At 38.9% G+C, this 23,337-nt stretch overlaps 1 protein-coding gene across 2 annotated transcripts in view; it reads left to right on the top strand.

Moving 5' to 3' along the window:
* ITPR2 (inositol 1,4,5-trisphosphate receptor type 2) overlaps window positions 1–23,337 on the top strand; it is a 998,050-nt gene that overhangs the window by 174,491 nt on the left and 800,222 nt on the right. For both annotated transcript variants that reach the window (XR_011337952.1, XM_069863516.1), the window contains exons 38-44: window positions 10,771–10,879; window positions 12,521–12,708; window positions 14,019–14,202; window positions 14,784–15,040; window positions 15,951–16,151; window positions 18,024–18,134; window positions 22,958–23,053. Coding sequence is in view for 1 of the 2 variants with exons in the window: in XM_069863516.1 (XP_069719617.1) it covers window positions 10,771–10,879; window positions 12,521–12,708; window positions 14,019–14,202; window positions 14,784–15,040; window positions 15,951–16,151; window positions 18,024–18,134; window positions 22,958–23,053 (1,146 nt within the window). In the remaining variant the exon portion in view is untranslated. The remainder of the gene's footprint in view (window positions 1–10,770; window positions 10,880–12,520; window positions 12,709–14,018; window positions 14,203–14,783; window positions 15,041–15,950; window positions 16,152–18,023; window positions 18,135–22,957; window positions 23,054–23,337) is intronic.

Below are 23,337 nucleotides of genomic sequence, written 5' to 3'. Positions count from 1 at the left end.
TACAGTGAAATAAGTGTAGTAGCTAGCTTTGCTCCAGGTAGGAATTGTTCTCTGCTTGGAAATGGAGGACGATGGTTTGTTTTATTTGCTATTCTGTGCAGTATAGTGCAAAGGGAGGTCTGCCTGTCACTGCAATTAACACTTAGGACAACTCATGCTATATCTTGACCCCATCCAGGCTATTCTTGTGAGCTGATGTGTACTCATTTTCCAGTAAGGTAGGTGCTAAGACTGCATGATTTCCATATACCGTTGATAACACTGGCATTTTAAATGTTTCTGCTGACTTGAACTGCCACGATGTTAGCTTCCTTTAGCTGTTCCAGTTTTGCTGCATGGGTAGGAGCTGCTTAAATACGTTTTGGCCAGCTGCTTTCCTTTGCAGTAGCCACGGTCTGTGCCAGAATGAAGATGTGCAAACTCACTTAGCCCAGCTTTGCATGTTGGTCTTTCAAGAATTTCAAGGAAATTCAAGTCTTTCCTTTCAAGCTGCTTAAGGCCGGCTTTGTACAGTTTTTAAGCACCTAAAAATGCAAATATACTTGGAGATAAAAACACTTGCTCTCTTGGGTTTCTCCTTAGTGGCTGAAATCCAAATAATCAGCAATGATTTGGTATCTATTTTCATCTGAGAATGCAAGGGGCATTTCTCAGAAGCATGAGGCATATTGGTAATTTTGTCCTGCTAATTCTTGGGACACTACAGATAGGGTTGCTGATCATTGTCAAAAGCATATCTGTAAATCATGAGAGGACAAAACCTGGCAGTTACATATACTGAATATTGTGAGGGAGGAATGAGTGGCATTAGGGGAAAAACCAAATGATTGGTTTTAATGAGGTTTTGGAATTGTTTTGAGAAAAGACATATATATCCCATGATTATTTTGCAAGGTAGTAAATGCTGAGGATTAGTTCCTTTTAATATCACTATCTTTTTTTTAAAAAAAAAAAAGATATACAGAGCTGTTCTAACTGAGTAATTAATATTAACTGGGAATATATGTGTGTACAGAAGAAAGTGTCACAGGTCACAGTTCATGACATTTCTACAGTAAAACTCCAACCAGTGAAGTACTCATTTGGTATTGATTCAAACCAGAACTCATGCCAAATCCATTGAAAAAATTCCACAAGCCTAGTAACCTTATTGCAAAATAATCCTGGTAACTTGGTTTAGAAAATGTATAGGTTCTTTCAAATGGCTTTATATGTAATGGCTATAAACTGGAGAGGGGCAGTTTTAGACTAGACATAAGGAAGAATTTCTTCACTTGAGAGTGGTGAGGCACTGGCACAGGTTGCCCGGGGAAGCTGTGGCTGCCCCATCCCTGGAGGTGTTCAAGGCCAGGCTGGATGGGGCCTTGGGCAGCCTGATCTGGTGGGAGGTGTCCCTGCTTATGGCAGGGGGGCTGGAACTAGATGATCTTTAAGGTCCCTTCCATCCTAAGCTATTCTATGATTCTATGAAATGTAAATGCTGACATGAGTAGCTGGAATGCCTTAGAACAAGTTCTGAATTTCTAAAGTGTGTTCATCAATCTTTACTAGTAGACAAAGATGAAATCAAGAAATCAGTAGAGCTGCTGGTGGGTAAAAATGAGCAGGTGAAAACTGAAATACAGAAGAGCATCCTGAGCCACTTTGAAAATCCTGAGCCAACAAGTGAAGATCCTAGCCTACCTAATTCAAAATAGGACAGGCAGTACATCTCCAGTGCCTTTCTTATCTAGTAAATCAGGTATCTGTAATGCTTTGTCTTTGATGTTCAACATAATAGCAACATGATGAAACAGAATAATGTAATAAAAAGAGTATTTGACCACTGTATTATTTTTCTCTAGCCACCTGTTTCAAAATACTCTTAAAATATCAAAGCACAGTAGTGCTCATAAGTATGCATCTGGAAATTAAGTGTCTGTTTTGGTAAATATTCACATTAAGACACTTAGGGGTAAATTTTTCTTGCAGAGCACAGGGAGTTCCACATAGAAATCCTGTTAACAAATAATAGGATTTGTGTGCATAACTCCCTGTGTATCACTTTGAAAGTTTACCCCCTACAGCATAAGAGTTAGATAATTTTAGTCTTTGAAAATTATGCTTTTCAGGTCTGGTCTTTTCCTACAGCATGCTATTGATGGTGCAGTCATAAATGCTTCTGAATAATTGTGATCAAATCTTATGTAGCTTTCTTTCAGTGGTGGAGAGCTTGGGTTATTGTGCATCTCAGTGCTTTGTCTTGTACTGGAGAAAGTTGAAAAGGAAAAATTGCATAGGTGCAAACATGATCTGTTTTGTAAGTGCACAATTTATGACTACAGATAGAAAACAATAACCAAAAGAGCAACGGGACAAGTGAGAGAGTGTGACAGTAATATTTGCCCACAACAAAGCCCTGTTCTATATGTACGAATGTAGAGATCTTATATTTGGACAAAAAAAATAATGTTTTATGGACTAATAGTAAAATTTTCTAATACACACAGTCAAGCTGTATTTTAAAAGTGTTTTCTTCTCAGTCTAAGTCTGAATGCCCCAGTGCTGAGGTTTTCACTAATCCAAACAGTTTTTCTATCCTGCTGCATTCATAGCAGAAACACTTTTTAGAGGTACTGCCAAAAAAATATTTCTTTTAATATGACACTTTCCTGAGTTTCTTCAGGGTGCAAAATTGGACAGTTTTCAGGCAAAACCTGGTTTTCTTGCAATGTGTCCAGTATTCTTTTCACTATCCAAATTGAAAATAGACTGGTAATACCATTTGTTTTGCAATATTTTGGCACTTAAGCATCCAGCTTTCTATGGAACCTGGAACTGCAAAGGAAAGAATTAAAAGACTGCTGAAAAAAAAAGGAACTACTTTTCTAAACTACTGTAGTTTGGTTTTAGAGAAGGGTCGTGCTTGTGGTTCTTTATTTCATCTGAAACTGTTAATGAATCATTGCACTAGTTACAACCTCAGGTTTATCAGTTAGCATTTGTAGGCATTTTGTATTAAGACAAGTGGGACTAATACCAGATTTATGTAGGATTAGACAATAGCATATTTAAATTGTGGGGTGTGTCTTTCTAAGGAGAGACAGCTGAGAGGTGTGGGTGGCCAGTTCTTCTCTCCTGGGAGTTCTGTGTCATGAAGTCGGGTGCATTTTTTTTTTCTTTTTAGAGTTGTATAAAACTTTTGACAGGCAAAGTACATGTCTGCTCATTCTGGAGTTGCTGGCAAATCTTCTGTTGATTTTAGTGGAAGCAGAGCTGGACACCAGCTGGCCCCAACCTCATATTTAAAAATGCTTTTTCCCTGAGGTGAATAAACACCCCAGCATGCAAATAACTGCTTGTTGGGTGTCATATTTTATTGGTGAAATTATATCAGTTACAACTATCAGTTGTCTATGAAAACATCTTATTGAAAAAGATCAAAACCAGGAAAAAGCTATGTAAAAACAAACAGTCTCCCAAAATAAACAGCTTCCCACAATTTGCAAGCCCCCTGGAAGTTGCTGGCATCATGAAGACAGGAATCTCCCACTCTGTGGAAACAGTAGGGGTCAGGACTCTGGGGTTCTCCTCCAAGCTCACGCTTGTACAGCACTCTGCACATGGTAGCTGGTGCCTCAAATGATCCATTTTGGAGGTGAGAAGGTGTCTGTGCCATCTTACATTTCAAGAGAAGGTTGAATCATAATCTAAAGGGTTATAAAACTTCTATACATGGTATCTTCCCAGAAGTGACTTCCATATAACTATTTATCCTGGTATGTTTTTTTCCAAGGAAAATAAAGGAACGAAGTAGTTAGTTTGAAAATGGGTGAAAAACAACAAAAAAATCACCCTGAAGCAGGCACTCAGACCAAGCAGAATAGAAATTTCATTTATAAATGATGAGAAGAAACATGTAGGTGTTTTTAAACAGCCTTCATAGAAAGCCAGGCTTCTAACCTCATCTATATTTACTACAGGAAAAAGTAGCATGATGTCTTCATAGATTATGTGAGATGGCATATTTTTGTCACTCAGCTTGTTCTCCTAATGTAGACCACAGGATCTTCAAATAGTTTCTGTCTGAGAAGCCACCTAGTTGTGATTTATTAACTGCCAGCAACAGAGAGTATCACACCTCTTCTTAAGCTGTTCCAATAGCTAAATGCCATTACTGTTATATAAAATAAAACTAAAATTCATAACCCACAAACTCAATAATGCAGATGCCTCTGCCTCTTTTCTAGCTGAATTTCTCTGTCTTAAGCTTCTCACCAGTATGTCTGATGCCTTTATCTTGTAGACTGAAGTCATCCATTATCAGATTTCTCATGTAGATAGCCAGAAACAGAGTTCATGTAGTTCATGTTTAGACTGATAAGCCAGTAGATTAAAAGCCTTGAATTTCTGATGAGAAGGCATGTTTTATTCTCTAATCACTCTTCTGGAGCTTCTCCAAACCTAATCCAATCTGTCAGCGTTCTTCTTGAATTGTAGACACCAACTTGTGGTGTAATATTCATACAGGAATGTGCCCCTGCATGTGGAGAAGTAGGATAGCCTCACGAATTCTGCATAACAGCTGTTATTGTCCTTTCCTGAATGGTGTGGTTTTGGGAGTTGTCATTCCCCTGATTTTTCTCCAAGACTTTCCATTCCTCTGAGAAAAAGAAGATGAGAGTGGTTGTCTTGGGGTATTCCCTTCTAAAGGGAACAGAGGGACCTATCTGCAGACTGGGCCTGCTCCACAGGGAGGTCTGCTGCTTACCTGGGGCCTCAGTGAAGGACATAACTAGAAAACTTCCCTCCTTGGTGGAAGCCACAGATTATTACCCTCTGCTAGTATTTCAAATTGGCAACAATGACACACAGTGCAGGAAGCTGAGAGCAATTAAGAGGGGCTTCAGGGCTCTGGGGAAAACGATGAAGGGTTCTGGGCCGCAAGTAGTGTTTAGCTCCATTCCAGCACTAAGGAATGAAGAGCAAGAGATCAAAAAGAATCGGTTGATTAACACCTGGCTCCGAACCTAGTGTGAGGAGCAAAACTTTGGATTCTTTGATCATGGACTGGCCCACACACCTCCAGGCTTCCTTACTAGGGATGGTGCACGCTTGTCTCCTAGGGGGACTAAAGTCCTCAAGAAAAATCTAGCAGGGCTTATAAATAGAGCCTTAAACTAGATGTGAAGGGGGAGGGGGACGAAGCCAGGCTAGTTGGGAGTTAACTCCAGCTGGAGGCCAGTTACAAATGGTGTCCCCCAGGGCTCAGTGCTGGGTCCAGCCCTGTTCAATGTCTTTATCAATGACCTGGATGAAGGCGTTGAGTGCACCCTTAGCAAGTTTGCAGATGACACTAAGCTGGGTGGAAGTGTCGATCTGCTGGACATCAGAAAAAAATTTTCACGGAAAGGTTCATTGGGCACTGGAACAGGCTGCCCAAGGAGGTGGTTGAGTTACCATCCTTGGAGATGTTTAAAAGACAGGTGCATGAGGTGCTGAGGCGCATGGTTTAGTGGTTGATAGGAATGATTGGATTCAATGATCCCAGGTGTCTTTTCCAACCTAGTGATTCTGTGTGTGATTCTTCTCCAGAGTCATGTCCTCATAGAAGGGAGTCCTGTACTTTTTGTTGTTCTGTGTTTTATTGTTATTACGTCTATATCTAGATGTACGGAGGTTTGGACATAATGAGGCTCGTATTGTTTTCTTCTAGTCAGTTTAATAAATGATGCCTAAATTGTTATCTTGACCTTATCCTCTTTTCTTCTTGCGTTGTTTCTAAACATGATTAATAATTATTTTTGTATTCTTCCATTTCATTGAAAAAAAAATCAGGCGAACAATAGATACTCCATGAGGTTGCTCATACAATTATTTATGATTTCTTGCTTTAAATTGCACGTTGAATTCCTGTCAGTCACTTAGCTGTTAAACAATTTGAAAACTTTCCTTCTAGGGTTACTTGAAAAAAAATTATGCCTGACAGGATTGTGTCACGCCACCAGTCTATCAGACTTTATCAGAGTGATATTTTCATTTTTAGCAATACCAGAAGATAATCTTCACAAGTTTGAGAACGTCTGTTTATTAAACCAATATTGAGTTAGCTATTACAACATGATGCCAATATCATAACTGCCATTGGTTTATAGTAGCTTTCTTTTGTGTTAATGGAATTCAAAATCAGCCATTCTTTTGTTTTTCCAAGAATTGATATCAACCTCACAGTGGTGAGTTTGATATCAGTAAAAAGTAGAAGTAATCCTGAATGCTTTTTCAGGATTATCATTCCACATTTTATTTCTTCCAGTTCTTTGGGCTTTTGTATCTGTTTCAAACTTCCTGAAAACCTATGTTACTAGACCAGAGATCCTAGCTCCTCTGTTATAGTTGGCTACAAGTTATTCAAATCTGAAGATTTAACATACCCGATTTTCGTGCATCCTCCTGGATAAATACTGAAATATATTCACAAAATCATGCAGTGTATCATAGGAATATTTGTTGGCTGTGGCTGCCTTTTCTGTGTTATCACTGATAATCTGAGCATTTCCACTTCATTATTTTAATATAACAAGAAGAGATCACCAGATCATTTAGTTCAGCCTTCTGAACATCACAAATGTCATTGTAATTCCTTAAGAAGTGTGCAAACTTAAGATAGGACAAATAATTTTTTGCAGTGTTATACAGTGAGCTGGTGCTGATGCAGGTATCCACAGTAAGCCTTAAGTGCCTCTCAGCCACTGCTTCGCCACACAGAACACCCTGTCCTTATGTAGAACCAGCCTTTTGCAGTCTCGGAGAATGAAAGTGAATGAACCATTGTATTAGGATATTTAAATCAAGTTTAAAGACCAACTAGGAAAATGAAATATGGGCTGAGAAAACTTAATTTGTTTGTGTCTACATGTTCTTATTGGAATAATTTTTCCCTATTGGAAACTTGCTGTAAATCCCTAGCTATCTAAAACTGCAACAACAATAAGCAGTTGTTGCCTTCTGGTGTCCTCAGTCTTTATCCTATCTTTTGTTAGAGACAATACAGTGGTATTCATGGGTAACAATAGGACTGTTATGTTTCCTTGTGTTTTTTTCAAAGCTATACAATGTTCTAGCCATTATAGAAGGATTGCAGTCAGCTGAGTGATGTTTACATGCCACTTCCATACTCTAATAAGAGGTATTAAAGAAAGTGTATTGTAGCCAGCAGAGGGGAGATTCAGCTTGGAAGCTCGGGACTTCTGCTTCTTCTAGAAACCTAGTCAAGGAAGATAGCACTATGCTGCCTATTGCGCTTTTACTTGTGGCGTCTGCTTCCGTAGCATATCAGTAATAGTTGCTGCAAACTGCTTATTCCTGCTACTGTTGTGATCATTTGCTTTTGGGCAATTCTGCGGCTGCACCAAGTTAGGAAACCATTTACAAGGACATCAGTGGCGTGGCTGTCTCACTTACCCTGGCAGCAGTTTGTGTAACCCACATGGTGGGGCTGTTCTTGACTATGTTTTTGCCATTCCTGTAAAAGCATACCCAGACACTTAGGCCAGCAGGATTGGCACCTTTTCTGGGAGCAGAGTCTTTTCAGCATTTTCTAGCACGGAGCCTCACACAGTGATGGGCTGGAGGTGATAGGTGTTTCTGATAACACTGCGTGAGCATTTGCATGTTTCTCAGCTCTAGTTCATACTGCTGGGCTCTTCCACTCTTTGTAGTGGCAACTAATTTCACAAGGCTGGGGTAAGTCGTGTGTCTGCCCAAGGTCATCACAAAAGGGATGAAGGTCCTGAACCTGCACATATGTGAGCTGAGTCTGTAGGAGCTTTTTTTGGCACAGCTGTCAGACAAAGCAGAGGTTCTATCACATTCCTGCTTTTCAAACACTATGTCCTTGACTTTTAACACTTTAGCTTCTGAGATTGCTTAAGTGTTGTCTGAATTTGTGGGAGGTTTAGAGAAAGAGGGAGGGAGGCAGGAAGGGGAAGAATCGTAGTAATTAAGACTTGCTCCTTGGGACAAGAAGTCAAATCTATGCCTTAGTTAGGGTATGGGTGCAGCAGGATTCCCTCTTCCATAGCTGACTGGAGAAATGTCTTCATATCACTACTCCTCTTGGTGTCTTTTAAGATAATGAGGAAGAAGAAAGTTCTAAGATGTGCCAACAGTTACTCGCTTCCAGGCAACAAGACCCAAGTGCTAAATCATTTATTTTATTATTGAAATGCTATTTCATGGTCTTAAACATTCTTCCTGATTAAAAAAGGGCTGTTTTGATTCAACACTTGCCACTGGTGAGACTGCTCCTTGAATACTGTGTTCAGTTCTGGGCCCCTCACCACAAGAAGGATGTTGAGGCTCTGGAGCGAGTCCAGAGAAGAGCAACGAAGCTGGTGAAGGGGCTGGAGAACAGGCCTTATGAGGGACGGCTAAGAGAGCTGGGGTTGTTTAGCCTGGAGAAGAGGAGGCTGAGGGGAGACCTCATTGCTCTCTACAACTACCTGAAAGGAGGTTGTGGAGAGGAGGGTGCTGGCCTCCTCTCCCAAGTGACAAGGGACAGGACAAGAGGGAATGGCCTCAAGCTCCGCCAGGGGATGTTCACGTTGAACATTAGGAAAAAATTTTTCTTGGAAAGGGTGATTGGGCACTGGAACAGGCTGCCCAGGGAGGTGGTTGATTCACCTTTCCTGGAGGTGTTTAAGGCATGGGTGGACGGGGTGCTAAGGGGCATGGTTTAGTGTTTGATAGGAATGGTTGGAGTCGATGATCCCATGGGTCTTTTCCAACCTGGTGATTCTATGATTCTATGAACAATAAAACTTGTGACCATGGTATTATTCTTAACTATATATAGATGGTTTTTGGTGCTTCTTCCTGTGACTGCATTGTGATTGTTTATATAATTTACCATGGCACACTATTAGTCATCAACAGACTGCATAGATTGCTGATTGAGGTTGTTGCATCAAGCTGAGGGGTTAATCAAGTGATATGGTAAATGCCAGCCTTTCTGATTAAAAGTTCTTGTCCCAGTGTCGTGCCCATCTGTACCAGATCCTAGTTTGGTGTTATGAAGGGTTTCTGCTCTGTGATCTTATTTGTGTGAGACGATTTTATAATTCTGTGATATATATGCCCAAGAGAGTTTGAAAAGAGACTTTATCCTGGTTCTTGGTCCATATTTCTCAGTTGTGGTGGGAACTTTTTCCTTTTCAGTAGAAGGTCTGGCTTCTTCAGGAGATGTGGAAAATGAGATTCACTTACCTGCATGCAGGCTTAAACCCCATCACAAATTAGGCTGGGAAGGAATCTGTCTCTGTGTAAGGTCCTCAGAGATTTCTGGTTCTTTGTCTTCCTCTGTAGTGTAGAGCTCACTGGCTTAAGTTGAACTGGAAAATCCACCTCATAAATTCCCTGGCACTGCAGATATGTAGGTGATGCTTTTTATGTTTCTTGCAGGCATTGTATTTATGGCTTTTGATTTTTTGCTATAGGCCTTGCATTTTCCTTGACTGTTTGAGTGAACTCTGTATATACTATTATCAAATGAAAACATCGTAGTATGGCAACTAGGAAATAATGGCTGTTTTGTGTCATGAGGCGTCACATAGAGAACATGACATTCTGGCAACTTGTTTGTGGTGGATAAGCCCATTCTCCTTGAGGTCCATGAGGGAGTGAAGCCCCATGCCCCACTGTGGCTTGTAGTTGGTCTTGGAAATATTGCTAAGTTAACAAAGAAATGGGAGTGAGTAGTGCTTCTTGAAGTGTTTCTGGGACATGCTTCCCCACTGCTTGCTATCTGTGGTGGCCACAGATAATTCAATTGAAAGGCTGACTTCTGCACTACTGTGCATGTGCTAGTGAGCTTGTAAGTACTGAGATTGCTTCTAGGGCACATGTTTTTAAGAGCTGTTTTTCAGTAAAACCAGTACGTGAGAAAAAGTATGGAAGAAGTTGTCCCATTTTACTGAAAGTTGAACATTTTTTCCTCTTCTGTGGAAGAGGAGACTTTGCCATACTAATTTCTTTAGAAAACCTTGGGTTACGTATACAGCTACAGTTGTTGTGTCGCTTGCTGCCACTGTAAAGCTGAATGTTGACTACGGATGTTCCCAGCAGACTGAAGGTAAAATAAAAATGCCAAGTAATTAGTACCCCTAACCTTAATTCAGTGTGTCGCGTGTTGCTGAACATAGGCAAATAGAAAGGGAAGATCTTCAGAGAGCTGAGTGCAAATTTCACCTGGTTGTGGTTTTCAAAGTAAGTGAACAAGGAGGTACAGAGAATGCTTTTTAAGCCCTTCTATCAATCTTAGTTTTAATATTTCATGTGATGTGGCTTCTTTCAGATGATCAACTGGTTTAGCTGAGATCAGAGAAAGGGGAGTGATGCTACTCAGCTGCAGAATATAGGAAGAAAGTACTGCCATGGCAGGGTAGGGCATAGAATCTCCGACTGCAGAGCATTGGCTCTTTGTAGAATTTGTTCCAATATACACATCTTACAGATAGTAAATATTATTGAGGTGGAGGTACTTGATTTCCAATTGATAAGTTTAAAAGAAACTTTAAAAAAAGTTTATACAACAGTGTTCTAGAATTCTTCCTGTGGGATTTGTTAGATAAGACCGTTAGATGTTTGTTTTCTGAACAGCTTTACTATTTGCGTGCTTACTAATTATAATTGAAAGATCTAATAAATTATGTATCTATGTTAAACAGCTTGCTTTTCAAACAATGGAAATTGGCCGTAACTCTAATTTCTAGTATTTTTATCTCTCTCTTAAAGGGCAACACTTTAAGGAAAATACTCCTGTATCGCTACTTTAAAGGAGAATATGGAAGTGGTATGAATGGACCTCTGTCTGCCAGTTACAGTAAAAATGCACAAATGGGAGGTAAGTCAACATAGACCATTTAAAGAGAAAAAAATTAACAGCACTGTTTTTTCTAATAGGCACTTTGGAAGTGTTCCAGGGATTCAGTTGCTAAATAAATCAAATGTGTTCTGTAACCAGTTAGAAGAGAGGTAGGATCAGACTTTTTCTATTTTTAAGTTGCATGTACTTGTCTCAGATGGCTGGTGTGCATTTGGCAGTACCAAAGCAGCGACTTCCCCTATGCCCCCCAGTCAGTCATTCAATTCAGGTCCAATTGGTAACACCATTTTAATTCATCAGTAAATCAACATCCAAAAATATAGCAACGCACAACTTATTTGGAAAAAAGATGTTGCTGTTTCTGAAAACTAAATTTTTTATTTTAATTCCTGATACTTTATTGATATATGAAAAAAAAAGGATAGAAGGAAAAGCTTCTCACAAAGATACTGGGTAGGCAGTGGAACAGATTTCCTTTAGAGGCTGCAGAATTTGTCAGATTTACTGGACAAGACTCTGATGAACCTGCTGTAATTAACATGAGCGGGAACTTTGAGTACATGATTTCTGTACATTCCATATAACCCAATTTTTTTGTACGATTCTGTTACTGTAGGGTAATTCCTCAGAAACCCTGAAATAACTTCTGTCACAGGAAATGAAGCAGTCAAAGTACTTGCCATTGCATTTTCAACATATATTAAAGTCATGCCCAGATTTGTGAGCATTTCTAAATATTACATGACTGATCCTCCTTGACTGTTTCTCTGTAGACACTGGAAATGTTTACAGTCTTAATATCCTGCACATCAGGTTTTGATCCCTTAACAAACAGGAGAGTAAAGATTTACTTTTTTTTTAGTTCTTTTCTAATAAGTAAGAGTGAGTGAGTGAGAGCGTCTGTGTGTGTGTGTACATGCACGTGTACAGCTTCATCATGAAGTCTGAACCATCTTCATGAGTTTAATCAAAGCAGTGCTGACTGATAAAAGTAATACTGCATTTCTTCTGATGATGTAGATGCAGTTGCATCTGTATAAAAGTATAAAAATGCGTATAGCAGGAAAGATGATAATCTGTGGTAATAAAAGATGAACTAATACTAATGTCATTCCTTAAGGCCACACGTTTAATTTGTTTTAAGTCAAGTCTCAGTTCTTTAAGAAAGTCATCACAATGTTGATGGTCTAGAAGTTATATTGGTAAAAGCGTTTCACTAGAGGTCATACTTGTAACCAGAGTGGATTTACAAATATACAATCTTTGGTATAGATTAGACCTGAGATTGAAAAGCAGATTTAAAAGTGGTCTCAGAGCACTGACCATACACACAGTTTAGTGCCTGCAGCAGTGAAGTCAAAAAAAAAAAAAAAAAAAAGAGTTCAATGGACAAATCAGTGTCATTCCAACTTCTTTATTGTCTGAATATCACAACAAAACAATGATTTGGGGTTTTGTTTGATTTCTTGGAGTCCAACATTTCAGTTTCACACAAAAATCTTGCTTGTACCAAGGGGACTTTTGCCGCAAACAGAATTTCAACATGAAATTTATTACATTGCTACTGTGTGCATAAGGCAGATGGTTATTACTAATAGATTAATTTTCATATACATATGTGAAATAAACATGAATTGTATGTATTTGTGTGATTTGCAGGTGGATTTTCAGGACAAGACACAGATAAGTCTGGGATAACCATGTTTGATATTCAGTGCCTTCTGGATAAAGAAGGTGCATCAGAACTAGTCATAGATGTTATAGTAAACACCAAAAATGATAGAATTTTCTCAGAAGGCATTTTGCTTGGTATTGCCTTGCTTGAAGGTGGAAATACACAAACACAGGTACTTACTGCATTTTCTTATTCATATACTCATCTTCAAATGTGTATAGTCTGGAGACATAAAAAGAACCTTTTTGCTCTGAGTTCTATGTAAAGTTTATCACTATGATATATATCCCTATAATACAATTGTAAATGTGCTCTGTTATTATGCAGTATCACAGAATGTCGACTCTTCAATAGAAGGAAACATTTTTCATGTCCCTTTCTGTGTAGCACAGTGCTTCTTTTAATTTGGTCTTTGCCACATACACATTATCTCCACTTATTTCATATCCCTCTTTGTAAAATTAAAAATTACTTTCAAGCTTATAATAGAAAAACAATTAAGTTGTTTTCTGGAAACATTTAGGGACATCTATCAAAAGCTCCAGAGAGAGAAAAATTGGCCATTTGAGACAACCAGTATCCTATTCCATTAAAAATTACTGCTTTAGACTATGGATTCTAGTTTTTTTGTGAATGAAACTCCTCTTGCTCAACTCTAGGCAAGTAAAGTGATTGCATACTCTTACTCTGTGATCACCAGAGATGTAAGAGAGGAGAGGTGATATGAATCACTCCCTGCATTTCCCCCTATCTCATCATTGCCTGTGAAGGGAGCCTAAATAACCAACTTCCACCTTATTGCAAGATTATAATAGTTTAATGAGAGGAATAGTTTCTTCTATCTTTATTCTGTAAAATGAGGATATGATCTGTGACCCTTGGAGAGTGTCCAGAAAAGGTTAAAGAAGAGAGATTTTGCTGTAGCTTTCTAAAATGAACTGTTAGGGAATGTAAAAAGCTTTTACTTTAAGACAGAGTTTGTAAACTGTTGAAAATGGTACTCAGGCTGCTTGACAGTAATACTGAGGGACTGGACTTAAAATATTAATTCTAATTCTGTGTCAATACGAGGAATGTATATAATCTAAGGCATAATATTACACGTCGTATTTTTCATTGTTCCTTTTGTTCTTACATAATAACAATTACTTTTCACTATTATTTGGTGATGGAATATTATGACTCTAGAATGCCTGGAGAAATGGAGAGTGTCACAAAGTAATTTAACTTCAAGTGTAATATTCTGACATTTTAATCTTTGCAAGTAGCAGTGTTCACCATTTTATCCAAATTTAAAAATGCAGTTATCAGCCTTTGTTACCAGCCTTGTACATTACTTTGTGAAAGAACTGGTCAGGCAGTGCCCACCATTTGTTCTATGTAAGTGATGTAATTATTCATCATTTGTTTCACAAAAAATAGTGTACATTTGTATGTCTTCTTCCTTTGAAGACTGATATCTAAAGAATATATTCTTTGCAGTATTCAACTTACCAGCAACTGAAGGAGCAAAAAAAGTCAGAAAAATTCTTTAAAGTCTTGTATGACCGTATGAAAGCTGCTCAGCAGGAGATACGATCGACAGTGACAGTGAACACTATTGATTTAGGGAGCAAAAAGAAAGATGATGATAGTGACCTAACCATATCTGTTCCCAAAAAGAGAGGTAAGGAGGCACCTATATAAAACAGAAGTGTGTTATATTCAAACTGCATGTACTGCACTACTGATACTATGCTGCATTGATCGATAAACTTTAATATTAATTACTGCTAATTTGCATCTATTGTCTGTTTTTCTCTGAATTAATAGTCCATCTCTTAAGCTGGCTGCTAGGAATTAGCTTTGATGAAGTCAGTGAAGCTATGCCAGTTTACTCCAATAGAAGATATAGAACCATATTTTTAGGGAAGCAGAAGTAGAGGCTGCTGCTATTGGGACTATTTCACAACAGCAAGGGCAGGATCTGACTCCCCTCCCTGTGGTCCTTCCATTGTTCTCCTCATTTATTGTATATGGGAGAGAAATAGTAGGGCTTTTTGTTTTAATGTTCTGTTTCACTCTTGTTTGTGGTTTATTTGGAACATGCTATCCCTGCATGAATGTTGCTTTGATATTATTTGTAAATTGCCAAGAGGTCTTTGAAAAGTTAGAAACCAACAAAGACAAAGTTGCTTTCATTATTATTGTTTTCTTATTGTTTAATCAAATGAAGAGAAGGAGTTTCAAAAATTATCTTCTTTTCAGTAAAAGATTCAACTCTGCATCTGAAGGAGGGCATGAAAGGACAGTTAACAGAAGCATCTTCTGCAACATCCAAGGCTTACTCTATGTATAGAAGAGAAATGGACCCAGAAATAGATCTTATAGGCTCAGGAACAGATGCTGCAAATGCAGAAGAGAAGTCCACAGAAGAAGCAATAATGAGCCCTACCATTGCAATCATGCAGCCCATATTGAGATTTCTTCAGCTGCTGTGCGAGAACCACAACCGAGAGCTTCAGGTAAAGTATTTTTGGGCTGAGCTCCAAAAGAACTGTTACAGTAGCTGGAACTTCATAAGGGAAGAAAAACATGCCTGTGCCTGGCTCCTGTTACAGAATAGGGTTGTCTGAAAAGTTCTTCTTTTGGTCCAAGGGCTACAATAAACCTTTTCAAGAACAACTTGCATGCTCTTGTCGAGCTCATGTTTATGAACTCAGAATTGCTTGGGGACTGCAGCATAGCCACATGGAATTAAGAAGTGTCTAAATGTCCCTGCTAGTACAGTTTCATTGCACAAATGGTGGATCACTTACCACAGGCTCAAAGACCACAGGAAATTATTGGGCAAAGTTTGGGTACTGCTCTTTTCCCTGGGTGTTATGATTGAAGGCTTTAAGATGCTGCATGTGTCCCAGCTGTCAGTTCCTCTGGTAGAAATTACTGTCCCCATAGCAACCTTTGCAAAATGAATTCTCTGCAAATTTACATCAGTTCTGTGTCCAGCAGCCTCCGTTCAAAGGAGTGTTAGGGGTGGTTTGGCTAAGCTACCGTTCTGCATTGTCACTGCAAAGAAGTGGTTGTGATGTGCCATCACACCTGCTCAGCTGTGAGGCAACAAGCTTCCCCAACAAAAGCATTGTAGTAGATGGATTGGGGCAGGTATGCAGGAAACATATAAGACATCTAAGGCCAGTGTAAAGTTCGCTTTCCTAAGCCCTCCTTTCTGTAATGATTTAATCAGATAATGGGTCTCAACTGCTGCACTAAGGCATATATTTTCTACAGCATAGTGTACTTGAGTATGTAAGGTACAACAGCCATATGGTCATAAATTTAATATTTTCATTAAAAAGACTGCATGTTTGACTTGATTTTAACTCTTGTTTCTTTGTTGGGGTTTTTTTGGTGTTCCTTTTCTCCATGTATCAGAATTTTTTAAGACATCAGAACAATAAAACAAATTACAACCTTGTTTGTGAGACCCTTCAGTTTTTGGACTGTATCTGTGGAAGCACGACAGGTGGACTGGGCTTACTGGGGCTTTACATCAATGAGAAGAATGTGGCTCTTGTGAACCAGACACTGGAAAGCTTGACTGAATATTGCCAAGGTCCATGCCATGAAAATCAGGTAGGACTCAAATAACTTATGGATGCAGAAGAATGTGCCTGAACATAAGGTGTCTGAGTGCTTATCATAAACCTTTCAGTCTTATTAATAACATAAATTCACTAGTAGTTGCTATGACTAGAGTTAACACTTTTCAAGCTTTCATAATGCCTGAGCAGTCCTTTTAAGACAGAACTCTATATAGTCTCTTCTTGTAGTATGTCTTTCGGAGAGAGTTTAGTATCTTACGTCAGGGGGTTCATGGCTTAAACCTTACTTTGTGAGACTGGATTTCGAGTCAGAGTTGTGGAAGTACATTGCATAGATAATCTTGTTTCCTTCATTTTCACACATTTTGCCTTTGCTGGTATTTATATAGGTTGCTAACATTTACTTTCCTTAATTCACATAACTACCAAGAAGTTTAACTCACTATCCTGCCATGCTACTTACCAGCATCTTTATTTAATATCGGTAGTGAAATGGATGAGACTAGAGATCAGGTGTCTCATTTTCTGTTCCTTGCTTGATGCAGTCTTTTTAAGCTGTGACTTTTGGTAGATGTCTCTTTAGTGCCATGCTGAGGCAGTATAGAAAGGTAAAGAAAGTAGTTGCATACTGCTATATTTGATCTGAGGAGAACTGTAGTAAAATTGTCACAATGGATGAAATTTCTAAATTTTTGCTATGGATTAGCAATGGGAAAATTGCAGCAAGTGAAATTACAGAGGCAATCTGTTCTTGATACTAGAAATAGCTGAAGAAATGCTTGCAGTATTAATGCTACTTCATTAACATGAGCAAATGAAGTGCAAAGTGCTTCTGTTGCCACTGGTGGTAATCAGCGGCCTTTACTTAACAATTTAAGAACAAACCAATGACAATCCTTTAGTGAACTAAATTTTTAAGTGTGATATTTGATTCACTAATAGATGGGAAAGACATCTATAAAAAAAAGAACTGGAGATGAAAAAAAAACCAAACCCAAAACCTGTATTTCAAGTTAACTTGTTCTCCTACAAGCTTAGTTGAGTGGCACTGATAGTGGAAGAGAATCATAAGTTACACTTAATTGCTTAGACCTACCTACTGGGAAGTCACTCAGGATCTGAGTTATGCTTGTTTACACTAACTACAAGTCTGATTCAATGTATTTCAGAGGCAAATGCTCCACACTCTCATTTTCATTTTTTCCCCTCTATCTGTATTTCTGGAAATTTTTTCCTATCCTGTTGTCCTATAAACTTGTTAGAAAAAAATACGATAGGCTTGTGTAACTGACACTTACTTGGAAGGCTTAGGAGCTCTAGGACTCCTGCTGTAAAAGCATTTGGGAAGTACTGTTGGTCATAATTACAGTTTTGAATTCTGTGTCCAGAGATGTCTTTACAAACAATTCACAATATAACAGCAATATTAATGCTGTTTGCTGAATGCAAATTAAGAAATTTAGTATGCAAATTTGATTGTGTCTACATTTAAGCATGTCTTTTGTGTCTTTGCACATGTGTTCAGCTGAGTGCGGCAGTGCTCCTGTGGGCTGCTGTCTCTTGTAACACTTAGCGCTAAATGCTATATAATTCACTGCAAGCATATTTTAGCTTGCACCACCTTTTTTCCAGTTGTGTACTTCACTGCTGACAGTGTTGGGATTAGTTCTGCACTACACAAGTCTCTGCCAGCACCTCTTGTGGCATGTTTTCGGGCCATTCTGCTTTGACTGGGAGATTCAATGTTGTTGCAAGGTCTTTCAAGTTCTGGATCCTTGTTTTGGAAGTTTGCTGATGTGCAAATTGTCTCTCCTTTCCTCTGCCTGTCCTGTCACCCCACTTTTCCCTCTCCTTCCTTCTCTCCCTTCTTTCCCTTACTTCCTTTTCTTCTATTATTTTGCAGACTTGCATAGCCACCCATGAATCCAATGGAATTGATATTATAATTGCACTCATCTTAAATGACATAAACCCTCTTGGCAAATACTGCATGGACTTGGTTCTTCAGCTAAAGGTACAGTAAATGTAAATTTGTTTATTTAAATTTGAGTAATAATGGAAGACATACCTATGCAAGAGCTCTAGGCAACGTGACATTTACTTAATCTAACTGTAGCATAATATACTCAGTAGCCTTTGAAAACAAACGGTGCAAATGAATTCAGCTCAGCTTCTGAATCCTTATCAGGCCTTCTGCCACAGGCCTTTAGACCCACCGTTGTATTTGGGAGTACACTCTCAGCTTTTTTTTAAAAAAAATCCTATCGAACAGGCATGATACGGAGTCTGGATTGTGGGCATAAAATCTCATGGGATTGATAAATATAATAGCAACACTGTGCAAATGTGTAACAACTCAGGCATTCTTTATGTGTACTGAACTCCTAAACAATTACTTGAGAAGGAGGTGTTGTGAAAAAAGAATAATATATCAGTTGACCTGTAATAAATAAAGTTGAAACCGAGGTTAAATTTTGTGGTTTATTTACATTTTATTTTATTTCCCTTCTTGGTCTCCTCTGAGGGGAGAGGACAAAGTGTAGAGTGGGAGGGCTTGTAATTTTGTTTTGTAGTCTGTGGAGAGTTGGGTAGGCACATAGGAAAGTTTCTCCCATCAGTGTGCCATTGCACTTCTGTACTGTCTGCCAAGTAATGCAGAACTTGTCCACGAGAAGCCTTGGGTTATTGCCTTTTCTTGCCTTCCCAATGAAGTATTTCCATTGCAGATATTGTGTTTCCTTCGCAAACCCAGCAAATACTTAGTGGTAGCTGTGTTGCATCATATTGGCAACATTATGGATGTCTAATAAAATAATTAATATAGCTATATATCAAGTACAATGAAACATTGAATCAACAGTGCTTTACACATGATTTTAATAACTATAATTACATTTTTGAATGGCAGTGTAATTCAGCCCCCCTCAAGCAAGACACTTAAGCAGATATTTAACTTTGAATGTGCAGACAGTTCTTTTGAAGTCCAAATTTCAGTTTCTATAAAGACCTAGCTGCATTCACTCCATTACCATTTTGATTTACTATTATCATGAAACTAGCAAATGCCTGTAGAACATCTTTTCTATGTAATAACCAAAAATGGAGTTCAGGGACATCACTGCAAAGACCAGTGTTTACAGGCCCCGTTTACAGGCGGCTATATATGCCTTACTCTTACTTAAGCAGTAAAAAATCATGTTAAATGATACCAAACATTCAAACTGTGGAAATGCTTCTGATTTTACAGAATCATAGAGTCATTTAGGTTAGAAGGGACATCTTGAGGTCAACTTGTCCAACCCCCCTGCCTAAGCAAGGTCAGCTAGAACAATTTTCCCAGGACCATGTCCAGTCTCCACAGCTGGAGACTCCACAACCCATCTAGGCAACCTACTCTAGTGTTTAATCATTCTCAGTACAAAAGCATTTTCTTGTGTTTATATGGAATTTCATATATGTTTTCATTTGTGTCCATTGCCTCTTGTCCTCTCAGTGGGCAGAGGAGCCTGACTCTCTCTTCTTCATTCAGGTATTTATGCACATTGATAAGATCTGTCTGAGCCCTCTCTATTCCAGGCTGAACAGTCACAGTTCTCAGCCACTCCTTATATGAAAAATGCTGCATTCACTTAATTATCTTTGTGGCTGTTTGCTGGACTTGTTCCAGTAAGTCCATATCTTTCTCATACTGGGGAGCTCAAAACTGGACACAGTGCTGGGCCAGATGTCAAGAATTAGATCCAAATTAAGAAGTTACTAGTGTTTATTTTGAGTGGGAACACATCAAAATACTGTGTCATTACCAGGTAATGTTTAATATTGACAATCTGTTAGTGTTCACAGGCAACTCTGAAGTTGCAAATACATAAATTTTGCAGTGAAAATACAGAATGCAAAGCATATAGACCCACACTCTTACACATACAAACAAGCTCAGATACTGCTTTCAGGGAACATTATATGTTGAACTCATACTCCCCAACCAAAGCAAAGGCATTCAGAATTATGTTTTCCCAGGCCATCTCAATTTAGCTGGTTTGTGTATAGCTTGTGATCTGGTATTTAATTACATCTTCATGGAGTATATTTTCCAATGGACAGCCAAATCATTTAATAAGCAGGGTAGACAATGTTCACCGAGTGGACAGATGACTAACATTCTGTTCTGCCTGTTGTTACTTTGAATATGAACCCCCTGGCCTTCCTTACTGACCAGTATTTAAGCTCTGGCACATGGTACAACCTCAGTATCTGCTACTCTCTATCGTGGCAGATTGAAGTGATGTCATAGGTCTTAGAGCAGAGAGAGTCTGATATAAATGTGGTTTTGGCTTTTCTTATAGCTCCTTACTCTGCTGTATTTAGTTGCATCACACGTTAATTTATTTTTCCAAAATTCTTAAGAGAAGATGAGTTGGGAACACAGGTAGAGAGAAATGAAAGCCAGAAGTGCTTCGGGATGTCCTGTTTGTAGCACACAGGAACATGCAGCTCTAATGTGTTAAGAAGAACTTCATATTTTCCAGGTAATGAACCCCTTGATATCTAGGAATGTAAATCGGATCCTAGGGTCTCAAAGTATGCAGAAAATGAGGCACAAGTAGTCAAATGAGTATCTCAATGTCAGGTGAAAATGAGCAGAGAGAAAAAAACTTGGAGGATGTGCCTGCCTGTTGCAATTTTAGGCTAGGCCATGCCACTTCTATTGAGTCAGTTGCAAGGAACTGGCTGTTGATGACACAAAGTCCTACCCACTCTCGACCTTTCCTCACTTCCTGGAAGCCTCAGGAGAAGCAGCAGGCTTCTCCATCCCCAGGATTGTCTGCATTGGGAAACAGCTTCAAAGTCCTCCTCACACATGAATGAGTGGACAGGTGCCTTCCTCCACAGTTTCCTCCCCTTCCTTCTCAAGCTACCTAGCAGCCTGTTGTGCCCCTTCCCTTCTCCTCAGTTTGAGATAACACCAATGGTACTACAGCTGACTTGGTCACTTCTGAGGGAAAACTGCAGCAGAAAAAGAAGCATCCATTTCCTCCAAGCAGCACCCTGTCAGATGTTTTGAAATGCTGTCCTTTCTCTTCACCTAGTCTTGTTAAACTTTTATAATGTAGGTTGTGTGGTAAAAAGTCTGATTAGACCTTTCCAGTAGATGACGCTGGTTTGATTTGGGAGCAAAAGGAAAGCAGTGCTGTGGAATAAAAATCCTTATGGAGTCTTCTTTAGCCAGTCCCAGTCTGGTCTTTTCTTCTCATCCATTGTTCTTTTGTCCTTATCTCATCATTGTGTTGGCAAACCCAGTCCCCTCTGTCCTGGCTTCTCACTCAGCTCCCAGTCTCCTCTCCTAGAAGATCCTAGTTCCCCTCTCATGTATAAATCTGTCATGCTATTCATCCACCTTCTTCCATCTCCTTCCTTCTGCCTCTGACTTCTAACCTACAGTCCTCCAGTTGGAGTTGTTTAGACCTCGGATGGACAGCCTGGAGCAATCTGCTTTGGGCAGGAGTTAGGACTGTTGAAAGATCAGTTCAAAGGAGACCCTCAGTGTGAGATTTTGTGATCCAACTTGCATGACTTCATTGTGATTCTGTGCCCACCAAGAAGAAACTCTGAGGGCTTTTAGCTATGAAATTCCAGCAAGTTTCTACAGTATAGTATTCTAATTGTAATTAAAAAAAAAAAAAGGCTTATGAGTTGGACAATCTAAGCTGGGGTTCCCTGGGGGACTACAGATTGTGTGATCATGTTAGCTTGGCCTTGGTGCTCCAGATTTTCAGCTCTGCTATCAAAACTTGGAGATACATAGGCTGCTTAAAAAAATGAGTTGATTCAGCATGCGGAAAACAGCATCTTTCTTTTTTCCTCACTCCCAAAAGAAGCTGAACCCTTTTCCTCCAAAATTGTCTACACTAGTTGTCTGAGGCATACTCTTGCTGCAAGATGTTTCGGCTTGCGTTGCTAAAGCCTGGCAATAAGCAGCTGAGAAAGAGGATTTATGGTGGGCTGAGAGTTTTACTGGCCTCTACTTGTATCATGAGACTTCCATGTACTTCCAAGTATTCACAAAGCGTGGGCTGTAATAGAGGATGATGAGGGAATGTTGTGGCAGGTGAATCAAGACAACCACACTCTGCCAGAAAGCAGTCAAACCTCCAAAGCCATTCTCCCTCTTCTGTTCACAGCATCTAATTTAACTGGAAGTCAGACACATCACTGAAGTCTAAGGCACTACTGGGTTACTGCTGTTAAAGCTCATGTTATTTAATCCTTAGGAGAGGTCTCTGTGAAAAGCAACCACTTGACAAAGTAAAGAATATCTTTATATGTTCACAAGGAATATTTGGTAGTGGAATGTGTGAAAACAGTTTAGTTTATAGCATTACAGGTAATAACCAGTCAGACTTTATAAAAACCAACGGTGAAGGAAACCTGCCTGAATAATGAAACCTTTCATGTAATAAATTTTGTAGTTACCTCTGTTGAACATTGTTTTAACAGAAAGGCATGACAAAAATTGCTTGGTGGGCAATAAGGAAAGGACATGGGATTTTGTTTCTTGTGAACAATATAGGACAAGTCTCTGTATTTAAGTCAGATAATTTTTAACATTTAAAAGCCGTCTTCCAATTTAGTGTGCAGAGTTAGTTAGCCTTGTAGTATGGTGACATTAAAGTGGGAGAAAAACCCTGTTAAATATGTCAGTGAAGTAAAAGATGTGAATAGTTTAAAATCTTATCCACTAGAAACATAGTTCTCATAATCTCAATTAAAACAAATGCAAGGATTGTTAATCCATTAAATAGATTTTTAAATTTACAATAACTTGTTTTTTGTCTCTAGAACAATGCCTCCAAGCTTTTGCTGGCTATTATGGAAAGTAGGCACGACAGTGAGAATGCAGAAAGAATCCTTTTCAACATGAGACCAAGGGAACTGGTGAGAAAACTTCTGAATATTCATAAATCTATTGGCTGAAAAAAATCTGTCATTAAAACATTTTTATAATTATCTGCATCTATGCTGAAAAGTGTTGGCAGTGTATAGTGACACAATGTATCAGGATAGTACTAATTCACAAAAAGTACTTTAAAAGGATCAAGCATGCATGATTTCCGTCGTTACGACTTCATTATTTTTATCCCTTCCAAGCACTTTGCTGTAATTGTTTCCTAACTAAATTATGATACTCTGGTAGACTGTCTTGAAGTGCACCTTGTCAG

The sequence above is a fragment of the Phaenicophaeus curvirostris genome, chromosome 1 (assembly GCF_032191515.1).
Source record: "Phaenicophaeus curvirostris isolate KB17595 chromosome 1, BPBGC_Pcur_1.0, whole genome shotgun sequence".
Taxonomy (NCBI): Eukaryota; Metazoa; Chordata; class Aves; order Cuculiformes; family Cuculidae; genus Phaenicophaeus; species Phaenicophaeus curvirostris.
Note: the sequence above shows the minus strand (reverse complement) of the source record. Positions and strands in the feature narration are given on the sequence as shown.